At 54.4% G+C, this 21670-nt stretch overlaps 1 protein-coding gene across 2 annotated transcripts in view; it reads right to left on the reverse strand.

The window, feature by feature from the left end:
• Positions 1–540: 540 nt before the first annotated feature.
• The window catches only part of LOC138815844 (protein bassoon-like), a 72714-nt gene continuing 51584 nt past the window's right edge, over positions 541–21670 (reverse strand). Inside the window, exons 5-13 of one of the 2 annotated variants that reach the window (XM_070005218.1) lie at positions 14793–21425; positions 10956–12752; positions 10676–10769; positions 9540–10357; positions 9312–9411; positions 8305–8436; positions 7978–8032; positions 6048–6137; positions 541–4519 (exon numbers count right to left, since the gene is read on the reverse strand). In XM_070005218.1, coding sequence (XP_069861319.1) covers positions 7992–8032; positions 8305–8436; positions 9312–9411; positions 9540–10357; positions 10676–10769; positions 10956–12752; positions 14793–21425 — 9615 coding nt within the window. In that variant the 3' untranslated portion in view covers positions 541–4519; positions 6048–6137; positions 7978–7991. Of the gene's footprint in view, positions 4520–6047; positions 6138–7977; positions 8033–8304; positions 8437–9311; positions 9412–9539; positions 10358–10675; positions 12753–14792; positions 21426–21670 lie in introns of both variants that reach the window. The other variant, XM_070005217.1, reaches the window with a different exon arrangement.

Raw genomic sequence — 21670 nt, forward strand, 5'->3', positions numbered from 1 at the left:
TACCCACCCTTTGCAGTGGCACCTAGCTAGGGAATCCACTCATGAGTGGACTACGCCCTAAGCCATCTTCCCCTGGAGCAAAGGGCCTCCATTCAGGATCCAAGAGCTTCCTGTGGAAAAAAAGAAGCTAGGTAGGAAGGCTCTCAATGCACATGGCACAGGTGGCAATGGAAAGCAGGAGAGCCAGGAAAACAGCCCAGGCCCCTATGTGTACCTAGGCCTGGCCGGACTTTCACACCGGTCTCCGGGGAACCTGGCCTAAGAAAGCTGTATGCTCAGCATGGAAAGCCATTATATCTCAAGAATCTGCGCAGTAAACTGCTTGCTTCAGGTTGAAACTCCTATTTGAACCCACCCTCAAGCAGGTTTGTGGAGGACCCATTATTTTTTGAGTTCCTTGGGATGAACTCAGTCCCATTCAGGCCAGCACTCATGAAGCTTTGCCCTTTCTTAATTGTGCCCATTTGACAGGGGGGGTACACTGATCACACATTTGGGGATTTACTCCTTTGGCCATAGAAACCAACCCGGAGACAAGTCTGCAGATTGTTTATATCAAGTCCTTTTTATTCGGATACCACAGAAATACCTTGTCACAATACAAGGGGGAAGGGACACAGAAGTACCACGAGTTCTCAGAGCACAGGAGGACGGCACGGAGTTCACAAGGTCATGTGGAGGACTCGGGTCATTGCACTTACAACTGTAAACTTGTTTGTTTGACTTTGTACAGCACTCTTCCCTCCCTCGGATAAAGGAGAGAAGGAAAGAAGAAAGGGAAGGGAGAGAGGTGGGAAGGGAGAAGCAAAAACAAGACATGGAAGCTAGAGGAAAAGATATTGGAGTGACCACTACTCTCCAGGGTACTGAATTTGGAGAGAAGAAGCTGTTTTGACCCCAGAGGCTGAATGAGGCACGCACACACACACACACACACACACACACGTACACGCACACGCACACGCACACGCACACACGCACGGGCGTTCACATGTGTACACACAATATTTCACCACTTCCATGGCTCACCTGTGCCATCACCAATGCACAGAGCAGCAGGATGCTGGCACCCAGGGAGAGACGGAGATGGCATCTCCAAGGGGTTTCATTTGATTAGGCCTATCCCTCTAACCCTGTTGGAGTCCACGACCATAAGTATTTACAGCATGAGTAGGGTAAAGGAGCAAGGGAAGGGGACCAATAGGAAAGACGGCACTGGCATGGCGAAAGACCTGCCTGGAATTTCCCTACAGCCTCCAGAAATAAGCCAGAGTTGCTGCCTCTGCTGATCTTTCCTTGTGGGTCCTGGAACTACCACCTATTCTTGCCAAGGGACTAAGACAGTGGTGGTAGGAGGGGGACTAGCTCCAGGAAATGATTCACTAGGCCCTCAAGTGGGAAAGGAGAGTACTCTTCTTGGGGAGGGGAGTCCTGGGGAAAGCCTGGACTAGACCCCCAGAGACTTCTTACCCATTGGGAGATTTGCCTATTCCTCTCTGCTGCTTCCTTAGTCACCAGAGTCGTAGCGATAGCCACACAAGGCCTAGAATACCCAAGACCCAGAGGCCTACTGCAGCCTTCTTCAGACTGCCAATTTGGGGGTGTCCCGTGGGTATGGATGGGTTAGATCAGGAGTGGCACGTGTCCGAAATTTCCAACTCAAGAGTGTTTGGTGAACAAGGGGATTTGTTGAAAAGCCGGAGCTAGAGGATGGCCTGCTGCCATCTTCTTGGCCATTAGTAAACTGGTCTTGGTCTCTTTAAGTATCCGGCCACTGGGCCTATCCCATAGGAACCTGGTCCTTGCTAATCATTCTTGAATGGTCTCACAGTTCAGGCCTGATCTCTGGGATGAGGCAGCTGTTCCCTGGCATGGGGAAGGCAGCCATTAGGATTAGGTACAAAATAGGAGGAGGCAACAGACTGTGCCAGAAGTAGGCCAAGACATCCCCCCCCTCCCCTCTAAGGAGATATGGAGGCCTTACAGGCATGAGAAATGTAGACCCCTGAGAAAAATGCATGGTGCAAACTAGAGCACACTAAGGGGAAAAAAATCAAGCTTCAAGGGGGATCAGACACCTACTGCCTGCCCCATTGTTGGCTCAGTTGGTGGGGGGCGGGGATGACAACATTGGAATATTTGGGTTTCTGAGAAGAGGGTAGAACAGGAAAGATAGGTATGCCAAGGGCAATTGGGGAGAAAGATACATAGAGCCTTCTAGATGTTTTACTCGCCAGAGGCTTCCCAAGAAGTTGTTTGAACCCATTCTTTAGGTGAACAGTTCATCTGCTCCAGAAGACATTTTTTTTTTTTTCAGCTAAAGATCAGATCCTGCCGTGGCTCTGACTCGATCTCCCGGCCTCCAGTCCTTTGAACTTCAAAGGAGAAGCATGGAATAGGTTCAGTCAGGACCTAGGGGCCCTAGAGCACAGCTAGGCTCTCTGGGTCTTGTCCTTAGTCTCTGATGATGGTCACAGCCCATCTCTGCCCTTGAACAGGTGCCCTATTGGGAAGGGGCAGCCAGATTTCTCTAGCTTCAGACTGGGTAGGAAAACAACATACATATAGAAATCCTATATCGAACTTGCATAACATTCATACACTTATATCTTGTGCAGGCTCCTACAGTTCTATCTACTCTGGGGTTTTCTTTCTTTCTTTAAAAAAAAAAAAAAAAGCCTGTGATCCTGGTAGAGAAAATGTCAGGCCGTGTGGGACCTCAAATCACTTGTCCTCCAGTCTGGTACACTCAGACAACAACTCTGGCAGGTCCTGGACTAGCATATGCAGAAGACAGCCACAAGTGCTCCTAAAGGAAAAGAGGTTCGGAGGCAAAAAGAACTCCAAGCAAGAGGGTCAAAGCATTTAAAAATGGATGAAATCGTGCAAAGAGGCTGCGAGCTGCGCATGCTCCGCTGCAGGGCAGGCGGTAACTCACCTGACAGCAGCGAGTCCTGCCACAGGTCAAACATGCCACAGACTGAGAATGTCACACGCACACACACACACGCACACACACACACATACACACACACACACACAGGGGGAGCAGGGCCAGGGTGGGGGGTGGTGTGTGATATGAGCATATCTATTCAGTTTCTCAATTGCACATGTGCAATTAATTCCTTATACGTAACACGGAATTGATTAACTATTAACAGTTGTCTTTGAGGGTTGCTTTTTTTTTATAGTTCATTGCATAGAACATTAGAGATGAGACTTGTGGTTGTGTCAGAGCCAAGGGAAGGATTTTTTTGGGGGAGAACTATTGTCCTGTCCATCAGGTGGTTAGACAATAGCATACTTCTCTACACAGGGCTCTGGGCCTTGACCTCGGCTGGCAGGAGCTTTGACCCCTCTGCTCTGAGCATACCCACTGGTGATGGCTTAAGAAGGACTAGAATTGCACAGTAAACAGAAGCGGGCTGAGAGGCTTCCCTAGACCTGGCTCTGGGGTTGTGCTCTTGGTGGCCCCTATTGCTTCTAAGTCAACATTCTCCCTGTGCTGATCAGGGGCAGAGCAAAGAGGAAATCAAACCATCAGTCACGAGGGGAGAGGCAAGGGATGAACAAACAAAATAAAAGAGAGAGAGAGAGAGAGAGGGAGGGAGGGAGAAAAAAGGGGGGGAAGAGAAATATGTTTATGAGGTATACACGTAAATCAAACTGGAATGATTAAGGCTGTTCTTGAAATCAAAAGAAATCCCCAGGTTGGACAGATGAGGAGCCGGCTGGTTGAAATAATGATGGCTGGGGGTGGGGGTGGGGGTGAAGTGGGGGTGGGGAGGGGAGGATGGCTTTAAGATGATAGCTAGCGTGCCTAACACGCTGCCATCCATGGGCTGGGAGACATCTCAGCCGGCGCCCACGCTGCTTTGTCGGTGCTATGGCCTCTTATTGGTTCAGCGATGAGACAGTGGTAGGTCCTAAATGTTTGTAAAGTTCTCCCAACCCCAGGCTGGCCACATGGAGATCTCCTCCAATGTTCACCCAGAGGGCAAAGGGTGAAGGGGGGGGTGGGCAGAGAGGGGCAGGGCCCTGTGGCTACAGAAGGATTTGGGCCAGCTGGAATGTGAAGGAAACAGGAGCCCAGGCTGGGGGGGAGTGGGGGGGGCGTGAGGGGAGGGCCATGCCCTTTCCCCTTCTCCCCCCCCACCCCCCTGCCCCTCAGCCCTCAGTTCAAAGCTCCTCTCCAAGGCTGTGGAAAAACGTCTGGCATCTCGGAGGGAGGGCTGTTGGTTTGCCCAAACTCTGTGTATAACGCATTGGAAGCGTTGGCCAAGACCGCAGAGAGGCAGCTGTGGGAAGAGCAGCAGACGGCAGACTTCTCTGGAAAGACAATCAAAGGTTTCCTCCCCCCTTCTTGGAGGGGGGTGGGCAATGGTCCCATTTGTCCAGCAGATACTTCACCCGGGCAGCTGCTGTTTAGAACACATCCTGTCCTCAACTTTGAGACCTGGTCCGCTGTAGCCCACCTGGCTGTGAGTCTTTGGGCCAAAGGTTTGCTAGATTGTAGATGCTTGGGAAAGATTTTTTTAAAAGGGGGTGGGGAGAGGGGGAGGGAGGTGGGAAGAGGAAGCAGGGAGAAAGGGATGGAGGGAGAGAAGAAGAAGAAGAAAAAAAAGGTTTTTGTCAAGATTCCTGGGTACCTGCTTCCCTCCCTCATGTTCCTCTCAGATATTGATCATATTTCTTGTTCCAAAGGACTCACAGGCATGGAGAGACAGGTGCTTGAACAGATTGGAAAAGGACAGGTAGAAAAGAACCAAATCTGCCAGGAAGAGACATAACTTCCTTTTGTTTTTTTTTTTTTTTTGTCGGTGGTGGGACTTGAACTCAGGTCCTGGGCACTTGAACCTGAGCTCTTTCACTCAAGGCTAGTGCTCTACCGCTTTGAGCCACAGCTCCACTTTCGGTTTTTGAGTGGTTCATTGTTCATTGGAAATAAGAGTCTCACTGGGACTTTTCTGCCTGGGCTGGTTTCGAATAGTGACCTTCGCACTTCAGCCTCCTGAGTAGCTAGGATGACAGGCATGAGCCACAGGTACTAGCTTTTTGTTTTGTTTTCTTTTGAGACAGGATCTCACTGTGTTGACCAGGCTTGCTTATCGTTTTTACTTTCTTTCTTTTATTTTAGGTCCAAGACTGGGACTTGAACTTAGTGCCTAACACTTTCAATCACTGGTAAATACTACTAGTGGAGCCATGCTTTTAACCCTGAGGATGGGTTCTTTTCCTTTTTCTTTTCTTTTTCTTTATTTTTTTGACCAGGCTTACTTGAAATGATCTGGTAATTATTGAGGCCTGCCATGGGATAGTACACATATGTTTTCATATTTCTTTCTCTCTCTCTCTCTCTTTTTTTTTTTTTTTGTTGGTCGTGGGGCTTGAACTCAGGGCCTGGGTGCTGTCCCTGAGCTCTTCAGCTCAAGGCTAGCACTCTACTACTTGAGCCACAATGCCACTTCCGGTTTTCTAGTGGTTCATTGGAGATAAGAGTCTCATGGACTTTCTTGCCCAGGCTGGCTTTGAACCACGATCCTCAGATCTCAGCAGCCCAGACAGAACTAGGACCCTTGCTCTTCTATAGGTTGAGCTAGTCTGGGACTAAGACTGCTTGGCCAGTGACCCCCTTTTTTCTCTATGTCTTCTTTCTGCTTGCCTCATTCCAGGAATGTCTTGACCGTATGACCAAAATTTCTAAGCTCTGTGGAGTTTGGGGACTCTGGCAAAGGGCATCAGTACCAGATGTCAGGGAACTGCCATGGCCTCCCCATTATCCAAAATAATTTTGGACTCAGTGCCTAGCATACATACCTTCAGATGTATGTCACAATTGGCTTCACCAGAGGCCTCTTTCCCCCAGGGTACCACCTAACTTACTTGCCACCACCTCAGACAGCTGATTGGCCTGTTTCCCAAGGGGCTGTTGGCCCAACCCACCTGAAGAAGCCAATCAGGTCCTTTGTAGAGGCTGGCTCATTCACTCAGGCCTTGACCCTCTGCACCCTACTCTGTCCCATCATTCCACCTTGGTCAACACTCACTGTTATACGCAGAGTCCAGAGCTGTGCCCAGGCCTTTGACTCCAGAGATTTTTCCACAGCAATGATATCTTTCTTTATGTCTTTAAGAACCTATGGAGCAGTTACAAAAGAGCATTGGGAAGGAGTTGTGCCAGGGAGCCCTATGTATAACTTCAGTCAGCCCACAGTTATGAGAGCACTTCAAGGAGATAAAAGATAGATACTGGCACTGGTGGCTCACACCTGTCATCCTAGCTACTCAGGAGGCTGAGATCTGAGGATCGCAGTTCAAAGCCAGCCTGGGCAGGAAAATCTGTGAGACTCTTATCTCCAATTAACCACCAGAAAACTGGAAGTAGTGCTGTGGCTCCAGTGGTAGAGCGCTTGCCTTGAGCTGAAGAGCACAGGGACAGCGCTGGGCCCAGAGTTCAAGCCCCACGACTGGCAAATAATAATAATAATAATAATAATAATAATAATAATAATAATAATAAATAAAATAAGGAGATAGAAAGACAAAGATCCAGGCACCAGTGGCTCATGCTTATAATCCTAGCTACTCAGGAGGCTGAGATCTGAGGATCACAATTCAAAGTCAGCCTTGGCAGGAAAGTCTGTAAGACTCTTACCTCCAATTAACCACCAGAAAACTGGAAGTGGCACTGTGGCTAAAAGTGATAGAACAAAAAAGCTCAGGGACAGTACCCAGGCCCTGAGTTCAAGCACCATGACTCACAAGAAAAGAATAAAGAAAAGGAAGAAAAGAAAAAAGAAAAGAAAAGAGTCGAGTGCCGGTGGCTCACGCCTGTCATCCTAGCTACTCAGAAGGCTGAGAATCACGGTTCAAGGCCAACCTGGGCAGGTAAGGCCGTGAGGCTCTTACCCCCAATAAACCACCAGAAAACCTGAAGTAGTGTTGTGGCTCAATTGGTAGAGCACTAGCCTTGAGCTGAAGAGCTGAAGGACAGCGCCCAGGCCCAGAGTTCAAGCCCCACAACCAACCAAAAAAAAAAAAAAAAAGAAAGAAAGAAAGAAAGAAAAGAAAGAAAAAGAAAAAAAAGACAAAGGACATTGATCTTGTTTCTTGGGGACTTCTACTGAGCTGGCTTCATTCTTCTTTCCATATTCTCATTATATGAGAAAAGCACATTATAGTTCTAGTTCATGCCACTAAAGACTAGATTCTCTCTCTCTCTTTTTTTTTTTTTTTTGCTGGTCGTGCAGCTTGAACTCTGGGCCTGGACATAGTCCCTGAGCTCTTCAACTCAAGGCAAGCACTCTACCACTTGAGCCACCACACCACTTCCAGTTTTCTGAGTGGTTTATTGGAGATAAATGTCTCATAGACTTTCTGACCTGGGCTGCCTTTGAAGATCTCAGCCTCCTGAGTAGCTAGGATGACAGGCATGAGCCACTGGTGCCTGACTATATTCTTTTTTTAAAAATTTAAAGTATGTTTATTTTTATGATATATTTTACATCAAGCACTTGAATCAAAATTCAGTCCCTGGAGTTTATATACATCCTTTATAATTACATCTACTCATTATCTGAAAACGCACATGGAACGAAGTCAGCCAGTGAATAAAATAAGCAAAATAACCACATGATCAGTTAAATCACATTGCCACATTAATGTTTTAGTCTAAAGTCTTTTTTTTTTTAATCGGTCATGGGGCCTGAACTCTGGGCCTGGGTGCTGTCCCTTAGCATTTCAGCTCAAGGCTAGCACTCTACCATTTGAGTCACAGTGCCACTTCCGGCTTTTTCTGCTTCTGTGGTGCTGAGGTATTGATCCAGGGCCTCGTGCATGCAAGGTAAGCACTCTATCACTGAGCCACCTTCCCAGCCCATCTAGATTCTTTTCAGAGAAGCCACCCTTGAGACTTAGAGATTCCCACCTCTAGTAACTTTATGGAGGGAAAACCAGGTACAGGCCACTCATACTCACCCTGCTGGGCACGGTCACCAAAATGAGGAAAATTTTTTGCCAAAAGCAGAGACAGCTGTGACATAAAAGAGGAGGAGAGAGAGAGAGAGAGACATCAGGAAACTGGACCAGACCCATCCTTGTCAGCTACTGGGCCCAGTGAAGCCAAACTCAGCCAGGTAGGGCAGGGGCTGCCTACAACTCTACTGGGTCATACAGATAGGTTCTCTGGCTGACCTGTGCCTAGGTAGCCGGGCCTGAAATCATCTTACACACTCAAGCTCCATCAGAATAGAGCCCTAGGATCAACCACCCAGGATGATGGCTCCGGCTTCACGTAGGGCTTACCTTCAGTCAGCTTGCCGGCTTGCTCGGCTGCCCCACCAGGGAGGATCTTGGACAGCACACTTTCCCCATCAGCACCTGGCTGGCCAGCAGGAGCCCCTGGGGTCCCTCCAGGCCTGGCTCCAGCCTTCATGCCTATGGGCGGGAGAGAGAATACCACCATCATCAGCCATGACTTGTCCAGCTACTTCAGGGTATGAGGGGGAAGGGTAGCCATGAGGGAACCTGAACACAGGTACCCCATGAGGTGGAAGCATGGGAACGCTACAGGAATAGACAGAAGACTAGAAAGAGATGGGACTGCAAAGGTAGCTCAGTGGTAGAGTGCTTGCCTTGCATGCATGAGGCTCTGGGTTCGATTCCTCAGCACCACATAAACAGAAAAACCCAGAAGTGGCTCAAGTGGAAGAGCGCTTGCCTTGAGCTGAAGAGCTGAGGGACAGCGCCCAGGCCCAGAGTTCAGGCCCCATGACCGACAAAAAAGAAAGAAAGAAAGGAAGGAAGGAAAGAAGGAAGGAAGGAAGGAAGGAAGAAAAAGAGAGAGAAGAGGGTGTGAGGAAGCAGGGGAAAATGGAAATGGAAGAAAGACAAATGGATGAAAAGGCAGAGAGGGGTAAGAAGGCAGAGCAGAGGGAAAGAGAAGAGTGAGTGTATATCGCCATGATTGGCCTTCTACTTACCAGCATTTTCTAGGTTCTCTGCCCAGAACTCCTTGAGCTCTCAGGTCCCAGTTTTGATGACCCCATTGGCTCATTCTAACCTCATTTTCTTCTGGGAGATCGGCAGCCCATGGGTACCTTTCTCTGTCTGTCTGTCTGTCTGTCTCTCTCTCTCTCTCTCTCTCAAATTGTATTTTTATTCATATATATTAATAGGATGAGGAGGTCTCCTTGTGATACCACTGGGTACCTTCTTGGCCATTAGTAAGGGCATGCAAAGGAGAGTATCCCGCTTCTATGGGTACAGGGAGAGAGCAGTCTGGGTATCATCTGAGAGTATTATAGGCTTACCTGCAGCTCCAGGTCCTGGTGTTGGCTGGGCCTGAGAAGCCCTCCCCTGTTGGGCTCCTTTGGCTGTCCCTTTGAGGCCGTTTGCCTGTTCTGCTCGTGGCTGTAACATAGAACCTAGAGCTGAGAGCCTGCCCATCCACCCTGCCAACACCCTGCTTGGGGACCAAGCCTGGTGTTGAAGCTAGAGTTGCCTCTTCCCTGGCTGGGCCCCTCCCATACATTACTTACCGGTCCTGCTGGCTGGGGGCCTGGGGTTGCTGTGGGACCTGGCTGTTGGGGCTTCCCTATTGGCTGACTGGCCGCAGGAGCGGAGGCCCTGGTGGTTGGCTGGCTCTGCTGCTGTGATCGAGCCTGTGATGGGGCCTGCTGGGAAGGAGGTGGCTGCCCGAGAGTTTGCTGCTGTTGCTGCTGCTGTTGCTGCTGCTGCTGCTGCTGCAACTGTCGTGATGCTGCCCCTGAGGGCATCTGCCTAGATGGTGGCAGCTGGGATTGTTGTGACCCTGGAGCTGGCTGCCGACCTTGCAGCTGTGGCTGTGCTTGGGGTTCTGGTTTTGGCTGCGGTGCAGCAGGCCCAGCGTGAGCCTGCCGGGAGCCCTTCTTGCTGTCAGAGGCATGATGGTAGGTGGATGGAGCGCGGGAGGGCTGGGAGTATTCCGCAGAGCTGGGGTACCCAGGCTGACCCTTCTTCGGCATGGCTGGGGCAGAGCTTGGCTGAGGGTGAGGCCGGACTTCGTGGCGACCCAAGTCGCGAGCGTGTGGTTTGGCAGCCCGCCGTCCAGGCTCCTCACCAGCATGGCGGCCTGAGTGTCTCCCGTGGTCCCCGTGATGCCGATGTTCTTTGGCTGAGGCATGGCGGCCTGGGCCACCCTCATCATGGGGCCACAGGCCTTCCTCAGGGGGTTCATCGTAGTCATGGTAGCTGTGCCTGGCAGGGCCTCGCTTCTGGGAGGAGGAGACTGGGTGGCCCCCATGGTGCCTGAATCGTTCAGAGCGGGCATCCCGGGGCTTATCAAACCAGTCTGTCTCCTCCTGGCCTAGGTGATACGCTTCAGAGACCAAAAACAGAACACCATCAACCCCTGAGCTGCCTGTCGGGGGGCGGCCTAGCTGAAGCCATGCAAGGAAACCAGACAGTAGGTAATTAAGCCACAAGCAGATCACTAGGTCTCCAGCCCCACCTCCCATAACCAGAAAACCCCAGGAGCAGATGGAACACACAAGGGCCTCAGGGCCCATTGATAGGATGACCAAGCCAGACCCTTGTGGGACATCTTGGGGCGGGGGGGCGCTCAAGGCCCTCTATGCACAGGCAAGGTCCCCCCTGTTGCTGAGAATCTGCGGTAATCACCCTGAGCCGCCATTACCTTCGCTGTCAGAAACCACGCAGTGGGAATCGTCCAGGATGTAGCCCTCCTCACGTTTATAGGCATGGCTCCGTGGTCCATCCTTAACGTGTTCCTGGACATCGGGCATAGAGTGGCTGGAGCAGAACTGTGGACAGGTATCCCCAGGAGGGAGGGTACCCCCAGCAGGACGTGGCCGCCCCAAGGGGCTGACAGGACTCTCTTCTTCAGAGGCCTGGCTTCTCATGGGGGGCCGTGCCCGGCCATGGGCCATGCTTAGGGAAGAGGGCTTGGGACCTGCCTTTTGAAGTCGTTCCGCCGTCTCGCGTTCCCTTTCGTATCCCTTGCTTCGGCCTCGGAAATCATGGCTGGAGAGCTTCTCCCCACTGTAGGCAGAGGCCATCTGGGATCGGCTACTTCCACTGTACATGCGGTCATCTTCCTCGGCTGCATCCCGGCTGGACACCCCGTAATACCTCTGCTGCTCATACACATTCTTCTTGAGCCCATAGGTGATCTCCTCCTGGAACTTCCTGCCCCGAGAGGCCAGGCTGCTGCTGACGGCAGGTGAAAGATAAGAAGCCAGGTCTGACTCCACATCCTTGGCCTCTTCGATGGGCGAGAACTTAGAGATCTTTTGCTCCATGCCCTGCTTCCGGTGCTTGCTCCGCTTTGAAGACACAGCAGCTGGGGCCAGGCTCTTGGAGGGATGTTTAGGCCCCACAGACCCTGGACCATACTTCTCGGCTCGAGCTCCATGTCTGTAGTCACTGTCGCCGTAGTAGTGGGTGCTGGTGGATCGGCCATTGCTCTCCATGCTCCGGTGATGTGCAACCTTCCCCCGGGGGTCATACGAGTCCTCCTCAGACTCCTCCTCCCCTCTGCCATAGCAGCAGGGTAGTGTGGACCCCTCAAGGACACTTGGTTCTCCTCCAGGCTCTTTCCCAGGGCGCCCAGCACTGCCTGGTCCCAAAGGCTCCAGCCGCTGGCTATCAGGGCCAGTGGGGGTGCTGTCCTTGGTGAGCTCGCTGATGTCATCGATCATCACATAATTTCGAGGAACATTCTGCTCCAGATTGGTGTAGTGGGAGTCAGAGGGGTAAGTGGGGGCTGGGCTCTGGCTCACACTGGCCCGGGGAAGTTCAGCGGCTTTGCTCTGCTCATAGCCGCTGCTGCTCACTGCTGGCCCCCCGTAGCCCATTTCAGAGGAGGCTGAAGACATGGTCACCATAGTCACCTCATAGTTGGTGGGGGCTTTCTGCTCCAAATCAGCTAGTGATGTCTGACGTGGCTTCTGGTGAGGGACCCGGCTGTCAGTGGCAGCAGCGGTGGCGACTGGGAAGCCAGGGCTCTGTGTGGTTGGCATGGGTGTTGGGGTGGCGTAGTGGCCTGTGGGGCGGAAGGCCTGCTGAGTTGGCAGGCTTGGCTCAGCTGAGTATCCGGTGCCAGGAGGGAAGGCAGGTGCTGGGTACGGGCTAGTGCCAGAGTAAGTGGGGGTCTGGTGGGCTGGAAATCCATCCTGAGCGGGCCTACTGCCACCTGGGGCGGTGTACTGAGGGGTCGGAGGTGGGAAGCGGCTCTGCTGGAAGGCCGCGGGGCCGGATGGGGTGACAGGTGCAGCGACAGTGGCAGCAAAGTCCACATACTGACCTGTGGGAGTAGGGCAGCCCTGGAGGCGCAGCTGGTTGAGCTCGCTGTCAGATAGGTAGTCCCGATGCTCACTAAGGCCACGTAAAGGTGGGTAGTCACGGCCACCCCGATCTTTGGCCAAAGACTCTTTGCGCTGGGTGATGCCCAGCTCTAGGTACTTGAGCTTGGCATCGATCTCCTTCTCTTCCTCATCCAGCTCCGCCTGCTTCTTGCGCAGCTTGGTGGACTCATGCTCCACCAGGCGCAGGTCCCGGTCCAGCTCTCGGAGAAGGCTGGCCTTGGTAGCAGGGACAGTGGTGGGTCCCGCCAGCCCTCGCTGTAGCAGGCTGGCTGCATACAGCGGTGGGGGGGCCTGGCCAGCCAGGGGAAGGTGAGCCTCCTCTGGAGGGGGGCTGGGCAGTGTCCGCTTCACCTTGCGGGCCAGGCCGTTGGGTGGCAGCGCCGACACCTGAGACAGAGGGAAGGGTGGGCAGCACTGAGTCCTAAAATGTGGGTGACTTGGTGGGGCGTTGGGGGGTAGAAGAACTCAGGCCTGGGTTGGAGCCGGAGCTAGGCTCTGAACAGCTGGGGAACTAATCGACCAGGCAGCCTTAAAGCCTACCCTTCCCACCCACTGGCCTTGGAGGGGAAGCCTGCGATCACTTTATAATGCTTCTCCTTGCCAGAGTTCTGAGCACCAGGTGTTGGCAGATTACCTTCTGGGCTTTGAGGTGTGTCGACAGGCCTGGCTTTGAGTGTGAGACCTAGCAGCTGAGGACAGGGGAGAGTGTGAATAGGAAAAGTGTAATTGGAGATTGTGTGTCCGCTAGGCTCTTCAAGGATAGAATCCTGGGTAGAGACACACTGACTGTATGTCAGTTGGTCTAGGCTCAGTGGCTTTTCTTCTACTTCCTGCCTTGCTCATGTCTAAGGTGGCATGTTACTTAGCTGCCTGCCCATCCTCTTTCTCTAGTGCCCTGCCAAACTGGCTGACAGGCACTCTGGGCTTTGCCCCTAGCTCCCTCAACACTCCAGTCAAACTCATTGTCCTCTGGGATTCTTCCCCCCTGCCCCACACAAAGCACTGTGGTTTCCTGTTAGTGCCCTTCCCTGATACCATCCTCACCTTATCCAGATGCTCCACACTGTCTAAAAGGTCTACAAAGACAGGCTGTTCAATCTGAGTCCTTTCTTTACCTTTAGATCCTAGCCTTTCAGAGTGCGTCGCACTCCTGGATTTCACAGAACACCCAAGGCTAGAGACAGACACCAGGATTCTTACTTTTTACCTCGCTCAGGAACTACATAACACCCGCCCACGTGCTTTTGCCGTGTGTTTATAAAATAAATCAATGTCCTGCCAAGTCTGAGAATCCAATTAGGCTTTTAGAATGTATTTAGCTCTGAACTCCTTACTGTTTGTCAGGTGGTTTGTTTTTTTTCTTTCTTTGTTTCCTTCAATTTTGGCCATGAATACCTATCACAGCCTGGTCTCCCACAGTCAAACCATGAGATCTTTATGTATGGAACCAGAATCACTTGCCAGATTGCTGGTTCCTATTCCTATCTCTGTCTGCATTTACCAGGGTCTGTATAAACCAGGGCTCTGAACTACCCACCTCTACAACAGCTGTCTCCACTTTTCACATCAGATCCAAAAAAAAAAAAAGGACAAATATCCTTTTAGTACCTCTGATTCCTACTTCCACTCCCCAATCTCTCTTCCTTCAGCCTGCCATCTCACAATGAACCCAGGAGACCCTAAAATACCAATTCTGTCCTATCTCACCTGCCTAGAACTTCCACAGGCTCCTAGAGCCTTTCTAAATGCCTACCCTCCTCAGCCTGGTACTCAAAAGCCCCAGGTATTAGGCTCTCAAAACCTCAGTCACTCCGTGCCATGGCAGACTCACAGTCCCAGTAAACTAAAGGCAACTGAACTTCAAGTAGCTGTATCTAAAGCCACAGAGCCTCTAGGGAAGCAGACAGCTTTGTAAGTGGTGTGGGAACATTATGAAACAGAGAGAATACACTTGGGCCCTCGGCCATGAGCCTTAAGTGCTAGATCACATGGGGGTAATGTAAGCCCAGGTAGATCTGGGAAGTGGGGAAGAGCCTCGCTAGAATTGGGTTACTGATCCTTTAAAGAAACATCTATAAATGTGATTCAAGGTGCAAGGTACCAAGACTATGAGAGCTGAGGAGGTCTGAAAGGAGAGGTGGCAGGATTGGACTAGGGACAGGGCTCAGGAGAGGCTGAGGTTTCCACGGGGAGGTCTATATGGATGGCTGAGTGGGCCTGTGTGCGTCTATATTTGTCCAGTTTGTTCTTGCCAGGGTCTATCAGATGTGCACCAAGGAGATCTATTCCTCAACTCCTTCCCCTGGGCTTCTGGAACAAAAGATGACTCCATTCCCACCCCCCAAAAGAAACCCCTCCCTCTGAAGCCCTCTCAGGCTATTAGATAGAGACCCCTGTCCCACCCTAGACCAACCCCGGTGCCCATACCTGGCCACCCAGTCCCCCCTGGTGCTGGTAGAGGGAGAATCTCTCTTTGGCAGATTCCTCGGCGGTGGGGCTGAGGGGTTTAGGGTCAGACAAGGACCGCTGCAGGATCTTCATGGGACGAGGCAGCGTCTGCTGGCGGAGAGCGCTGTCGGTCGTGAAGTGCTTCTGGGGACTCACGTGAGCCTTGTTCAGCCTCTCACTGGAAGCAAAGGAGGTATCCAGGAGCCGATGTGGGGACAGGGGGGAGACTGGCGAGTACAGAACCTGGGGAGATTTAGGAGGCTGACGACTCACAAGCTGTGACAGGGACTCCGGGGGCAGGTGCGTTTGGTACCCAATCTCCAAAGGATCTGGCTTCTTTTTCTCAAATCTGCCCAGGGCTCCTGGCGTGATGATCTGGATACCGGGCAGGTAAGGGCTGATGGCAGTTGGCCCAACGAGTTGTGTGCCAGCCAGACCTTGGGCCTGTGCATCGGGCTCCGTCTGGCAGGCCAGGCTCTCTCCACGCCCGGTCTTCTCGGGTGCTGATATGTACCTGACAATCTCCACCTTGGGGTCGGTGGCGGCGGTGATACGAATGGCTGGAGAGACCCTGGGCAGCTGGTCAGGCTCCGTCTGCACGGAGCAATCGCTGATGGTCTGGATGCCCACGCTGCTCATGGCCCTGGCAGCGGTGGCGGCAGTGGAGGAAGAGGCGGTGGCCTCGTGCTTGCTGTCAGCACTGGAGTCGGAGTGACGGGAAAGGCGGGACTTCCGGCGGCGAACGGGTTGCTCCCATTCGGCGTTATCCTCGTCGTCTGTCTGCACGCTGCAATCAGCACTCCTGCGTGTCCTGCGCCTCCGCGTCAGGAGGTAGCGGCCTTCCCCATCTTCATCATCGGTTTGCACACTGCTGTCTGCGATCCTCTTGACCGTGCTCGGCTCAGGCCCTGACTCCGGCTCGCACACATCCCTCAGGCGGGGCATGGAATGCCGTTTCTTGATGCCACTGCGGCTGGCCTCCCAAGGCTCCTCAGTCTGCAGCGACATGTCTGAAGCCGAGCTGGGGAGTCCTCGGTGCGGCATGGGTTCACGAGGCTGCCCGGGACCCTCTGTCCCTGCTACAGCAATGAAGGCTGCATGGGTCAGAGGCGGCCAGTACTGGCCATTCTGAGCCAGCTCGGTAGCAGCTGGTGGAGGGCCTCGGCTGGGTGCTTCGCAGGCTGGAGGGAAGGGTGCCTTCTGCCGCTGCTTCTGTTCCTCGAGCTGCTGCTGCAGCTGCTGCTGCAGCTGCTGGATCTGCTCCAGCTGCAGGCGCTGCTGCGCGAGCTGTTCGCGTTGCAGGGCGAACTGAGCCTGGCGTTCTTCTTGCTGCTGCTGCAGCACGTGGTGCTTGATGGTCTGCAGCTCCTGCAACTCGCGCTGCACCAGCAGCTGCTCTTCCTCCCGATGCCTCTGCAGCTCGACCCTCTCCCGCTCCAGCTCCTCCTGCAGCCGCAGCTGTCGCAGCTTCTCCAACTCTACCCGTTCCCGCTCCAGCTGCAGCAGCTGTTCCTGTTGCTTCCGCTGCCGCTCTTCCTGAGATCCTTCCTCCTTCTCAAGTCCAGGTCGGCTACCGGCCCCAGCAGCAGCAGTAGCAGCAGCAGCAGCAGCAGCATCTACTGCTGGTGGCTTTTGACCAGCTGGTGGGGCAGGGGTAGGAGCGACTGGGGCTTCCTTGGTGGAAATAGAAGCAGGTGTCGAAAGTGGTTCTTCTGGTCGAGATGCACTTCCTGTCACTGGGGCTTTGGCAGCTGCAGGTTTTCCCAGATAGACCGGTCCCTCAGCTGGTGGGACACCAGAAGCAATAGGGAATCTACTTGGTGCAGGGTATCGGTATAAGCCTGCGGGCCCCAGAGGTACCCGAGGGGCAATCATGGGCACACGTGTCAGGCTGGTGAGTGGCACGGCTGTGACTCCACCTGATGCATAAGGCCGGTACATGCCGCTGCGCACCATGGGTCTCAGGACGGAGGCAGGCTGGGTGGTGATGGGTAGGGTCGCAGCAATTGGAGTGTTGATAGTCGAGTAGATCATGCCATCAGCCGCACGCACCGTGGCTGTGGATGGCAACAACTGTCTCACTGCTGCACCCTGGCCTGCTGTTGGCGCATACTGGGCCAGGCTTCCAGGGCTCGGGTGGCCTTCTGGGAAAGTGGGGTTGCTAAGGAGGCCAGGTCTCAGGGGAGCCAGCCCCTGAGGGGCACTGGGCCCAGGTCCATGCTGAGGCTGGTACTGCACAAGATCAGGGCCACCACTACCAGGGCCATGCCGTCCGCCATACTGGTCCATGGAGTTGAGGGCCGCGCACATGCGGCTGATCTCTCGGGCTGTCGTGGCACTGTACTGGGCCAGGCTGGCCTCCTGAAAGCCAACCGCATCGCCCCGTGGACCATACCTGTGATCGGAGTAGATGTTTGACACCGAGCTGTAGCGTCGCATGGGGAGAGGGTGAGCCAAGAGATCTGTGGGATGGCGCAGGTCTGTGAACGAGCCATACTGCAAGCCTTGCCCTAGGTAGCGTCCATCTGCAAAGCCCAGGCTGTAGGAATGTTTCAACGAACTGAGATCCACAGCGGATTCACGTCCGTGGCCCTGGAAGAGCTGTCCGATCCTGTGTGCATGGTAGTTGAGGCCAGCTTCAGCCAGATTGGTGTCAGACATGGAGGAGTATAATCTGCTAGGGAGGCCCTGCGGGTAGGGCCTCTGTTCTTCACGTGCCCGGTAGCTGGGATGTTCATCGGGCTCAGGATCTCGGGGAGTATAGAAGGGGCCACTGCTTTGGCCAGGGGGGGCAGCATCTGCCACACTCTTCTCGGGTGCACTGGGGGGGTGGTGAAAGGTGCCAGTGCAGCTACTACCAAAGGGAAACTTGTAGACCATGTCACAGCATGCTAACTGGCTCTCAGGCCTCATGCCAGTGAGGTCCAGGGCACTCACTGGCTCCTCTGGGAGCAGGGTGGTTACTGTGCCCGCTGCACCCTCTCCCATCTGTACCACCACGGTGTGTGGCTTCCTGGCACCTGGCAGAGCATGTGGCCGCAGCTCTGTGGGTGGGGCCCGGTGTGGCTCGGCACCAGGCTCTGGCACTGATCCTGGTTTGAGGCTAACGCTCTGGGCAGTGCCCATCTGGGTAATCAAAACATCTCTTCTGGCCAGGGGTGCTACCTGGTTGGGCAGATTATATCTGGCAAACTTGGCCTCCCTGGGTCTTCCCCGGGGGCCACTTCTATATGGAGCTGTTTGGACAGCCTGTTCGACTTGCTTGACCTGTGCCAGGCATACAGGGCTCCCTGAACCTTGGCCAAAGTCAAGCCGGCTCTGGAAGGGGTCTCCGTAGACCACTGGTTGCTTTTGCTGAGCCATGAGGACAGATGAAGCCATGGTGATGCTCACGGTGGTGGCAGTGCCTAGAAAAGTATGGGTCTGTTCTTGGGCATTCAGATTGATAACCAAAGGCTGTACGGTGGTCGACTGCCTTCCTGGAATCGGATCCAAGGCCAGGCCATACTTCCTTGCTTCCACAGCTAGCGAGGTCAAATCCATGCCTTGGTCCGTGAGGATGATCGGTGTGGGTTTGACAGCCGTGCGGAGGTCTACCACCGCACTGCCAGGGAGCCTGTGCCCTGGCTCAACTCGCGATGTCCCAGGGACAGAAGAGATCCGACACAGGGAAATGTTTTCAGCTGGGAGAGCCCCCCAACCATATAGCGCCAGGGGCCCATCGGCACCGGTGCTCGGTGCTCGTGGGAAGCCAGGCGGCCCGGGTGGCTCCGGGGGCAGCTGAGACCCAGTTGGAGGTGTGGTCTGGCTGTAACTGTGGCTGGTGGGTTGGGTGTCTGTGGGTGAACACAGTGGGGAGGTGGAGGCACTGGCATGTACCATCTTGGTCTGGCTGGAGGCATCCGATGCGAGCGTGATGACCATAATGGGAGCCTCTTGAGATGACTGCTGCCACACCAGGCGTGGTGTGCTGGGTCGGTGTGGCGTTTGTGTCCCTTGGGCTACCATGGGAGAGGAAGTGGGTGCCCCAGGGCTCCGGGGCATGTCCGAGACAGGGGTCGGGCTTGGCGTCTGTGTGGAGAACTCAGCTGTGGCCCTTCCCAGCTTCCCTGGAGAGAAGGTGGGGCTATCTGAGGGAGAAGATGGAGAGAGAGGTGGACTCGATCCTGCAAAGTAGGAATAGGCCCGGGAAGGTTGGTGAGTACCAGCCTCTCCATCAATCCCACTGGCAGGCTTCTCTCTGGTGGCCCATCCGCCTAGAACAGGGCCACTGGGAGCCTGGGATAGCTCCTCTGTTTGAGACCCATAGTTTGCAGTGGTTGGGGTCTGTCCATAGCTGTGGGCTGTGGAAGAGGGTGAAGCACTGTGGTCCAAGTCAGCTGGGGTGGGTGGAGTTACATATCCTCGTGGGAGGGTTGGGGGACAAGGAGCTACAGCTGTAGTGGCTGGGGTCCCAGGACCCTGGGAAGACATCCCTACCTCCTTGGAGGCTAAACTGGGGGAGGCAGGAGAGCTGTACAGCTTGAGGGGATCCTGAGGCTCTTTTGCAAAATGCTGAGTGACCCGGACATCAGGAATAACTCGGCCTCCAGTACTGTCAGAGGAAGTGGAAGTGGAGAAAGACACGGGAGCCGCGAGCTGGGTGGGACTGGTCCCGGGGGTCAGTGGGCCACCATTTTGCTTCATGGGGTCCAGGTACGCACTGTCTGCATTCAGAAACTGCTTCTCTTTCTTCTTGTCCTCAGCAAAGGCCAGGTCCCGAGAAGAGGCCTGGCGCATGCGTGTGATGCTCTGTGACGTCTGGAGGATCTCCTCGTACACAGTGGCTCCCAGGTTGGCAGCTGTGCCCTCTGAGGCTGACGGGGTGGCCCTGCCATAATCACGGTCTGGGGTGTCTTGGTATTCAAAGGAGCCTGGGCCCCGGGGGCCTGTGGATTGAGGGGGGCCCCCATGGGGTCCTCGGGCTGTTGACAATTGGCCTTGTTGGCGCTGGAGCAACTCTGCTTTCCTCATCATCTCCTCATAGGCCTCCTCGGCGCTTTTGAGGGGTCGTCCGGAACTGGGGGTCGTCGCACTGCCTGAGGGCATCTCTGTTGGGGAGTAGAGGGACATAAAAGTGGGCAGGTTGTACTCACTGCCCGATTTATACAATCGAGAGGGGCCGCCATCCAGGGTCTCAGCCTCTGAGTCGAGGGAGGGAGAGGGGGAGTACTCAGAGCAGGAGGAGCGGTGTAACTCCTCCATCTCGGCCGCCTGCCTCAGTTCCTCTGTGGGAGACGCATCTTCAATGGGGGACAAGTTACTGGGTGGGGTCTTGGAACGCTCCCGGCGTCGCTGGGCCCTGAGCTCTTCCTTGTCCCGTCGGGTCTTGCGGGCTGTGCTTCGGATGCGCTGCTGTTCCACCTCCCGCATCTTCTCCTGCTCCCGCAGCAGCTCTTCCTCCTCCCGCAGCTCCTCCTCTTCGGAGGAGTCTTCGATGGTGGGCAGCAGGGGTCCATGGGAACGATGCCGGGCCTTGCGTTGCTGCTTGGCTTCTTCCAGTCGCTGCCGGCGGCTGGGACTGCTGTCGCTGTCCTCCTCCAGGGAAGAAAGGGAAGTGGGCGAGGTGCCTGATGTATAGCTGGGGGTCGAGGCAGGCAGTGTAGAAGAGTGCTCCCCCCGGGAGCGGTCCTCGGGTGAACCAGTCAGGCTTTCCATCTCCAGCTCGGGTTCCCTGTCCAGACTGGCATCGGGGCCTTGGCCCAGATCTAGCTCATGGCCATAACCCCCTGTGCTATTGAGCTCAATGGTCTTGAAGCGACGCAGGCCACCCTGCAGGGCCCCACTGCCATCGGTGGCTTCTGCTGGGTCTCCCTCAGACAGCAGTTCCTCATAACCCGTGGTAGCATTGTGGGGCAGACGCCGCTTGGGCAGTGCTGCTGCTGCTGGCTCTTGGCTAGGCTCGGGCCTAGGCCGGGAACTACCTTTCTGGGTACCGTGTTTAGCCAAGCCGGGCCTGGAGATGGCAGTGTCCTCCTCTTCCTCCAGGTTGTCTTCCTCAGCACTCATCTCTAGGATCTGCCGTCGCATAAATTCTTCATCAGTCAGCTCTGTGGCCCGGGCTGGAGGCTGGGGTGGGAGAGGGGACAGGCCACCTTCGCTGCTGTCTTCCACATAATCATGCCTCAGCTGACTACCGAAGTCATCTGAGGACTCAGCTGTGTCCTGCTGATCTCTCTGGTGACCCCATTCTAGGGAATCTTCCTCTTCCTCCAGTATATCCCCCAGCTCCTCATCCGAGTCGAAGGCCTCAGGCATGATGGATAAGGAGTGAGGCCGGCGCTTCTGCTCCTCCACCGTGCTGCCGCTGGGTGGTTTGCTCGGCTTTCCACTTGGGGCCACTGCCTTGGCCTCCAGCAAGGGCCGCATGCTGCTCTCCACCTTGTGCAGCTCCGAGGGGCTGGGGGGACGTGGCCCTGACACCCCGGCACTGTCAAGTTGCTCCACCTCCTGCTGCACAACACCTGTGATCTCACTCTGGGAGCTAGACACACCATCAGAGGAATAGCCCGTATCGCTGAGGCTCTGTGGGCTCCGAGACAGGTCCTGAGAGTAAGGCTTGCTGACTGGTTCCTGCAGCAAAGGGGAGAAGCAGACACTGACTCTGTCAACCTCTCTGTCAACCCCCAGGGCCTTAGGGAAGGGCCCCTCCACCTCCCAAAGGTTGTAAGGGATGAGGAACCTATTTTCTGCTTATGGCCATTTGGATATTTGTGACATCGGTGGGTCATACAGATCTATCAACACAGGCAGCCAACAGAAAGCACACAAGAAGCATACATGTTGGTCTCACCAAATGCCAAATGGTTTTGAGGGCC

The sequence above is a fragment of the Dipodomys merriami genome, unplaced genomic scaffold (assembly GCF_024711535.1).
Source record: "Dipodomys merriami isolate MVZ:Mamm:240054 unplaced genomic scaffold, mDipMer1.0.p SCAF_672, whole genome shotgun sequence".
Lineage (NCBI taxonomy): Eukaryota > Metazoa > Chordata > Mammalia > Rodentia > Heteromyidae > Dipodomys > Dipodomys merriami.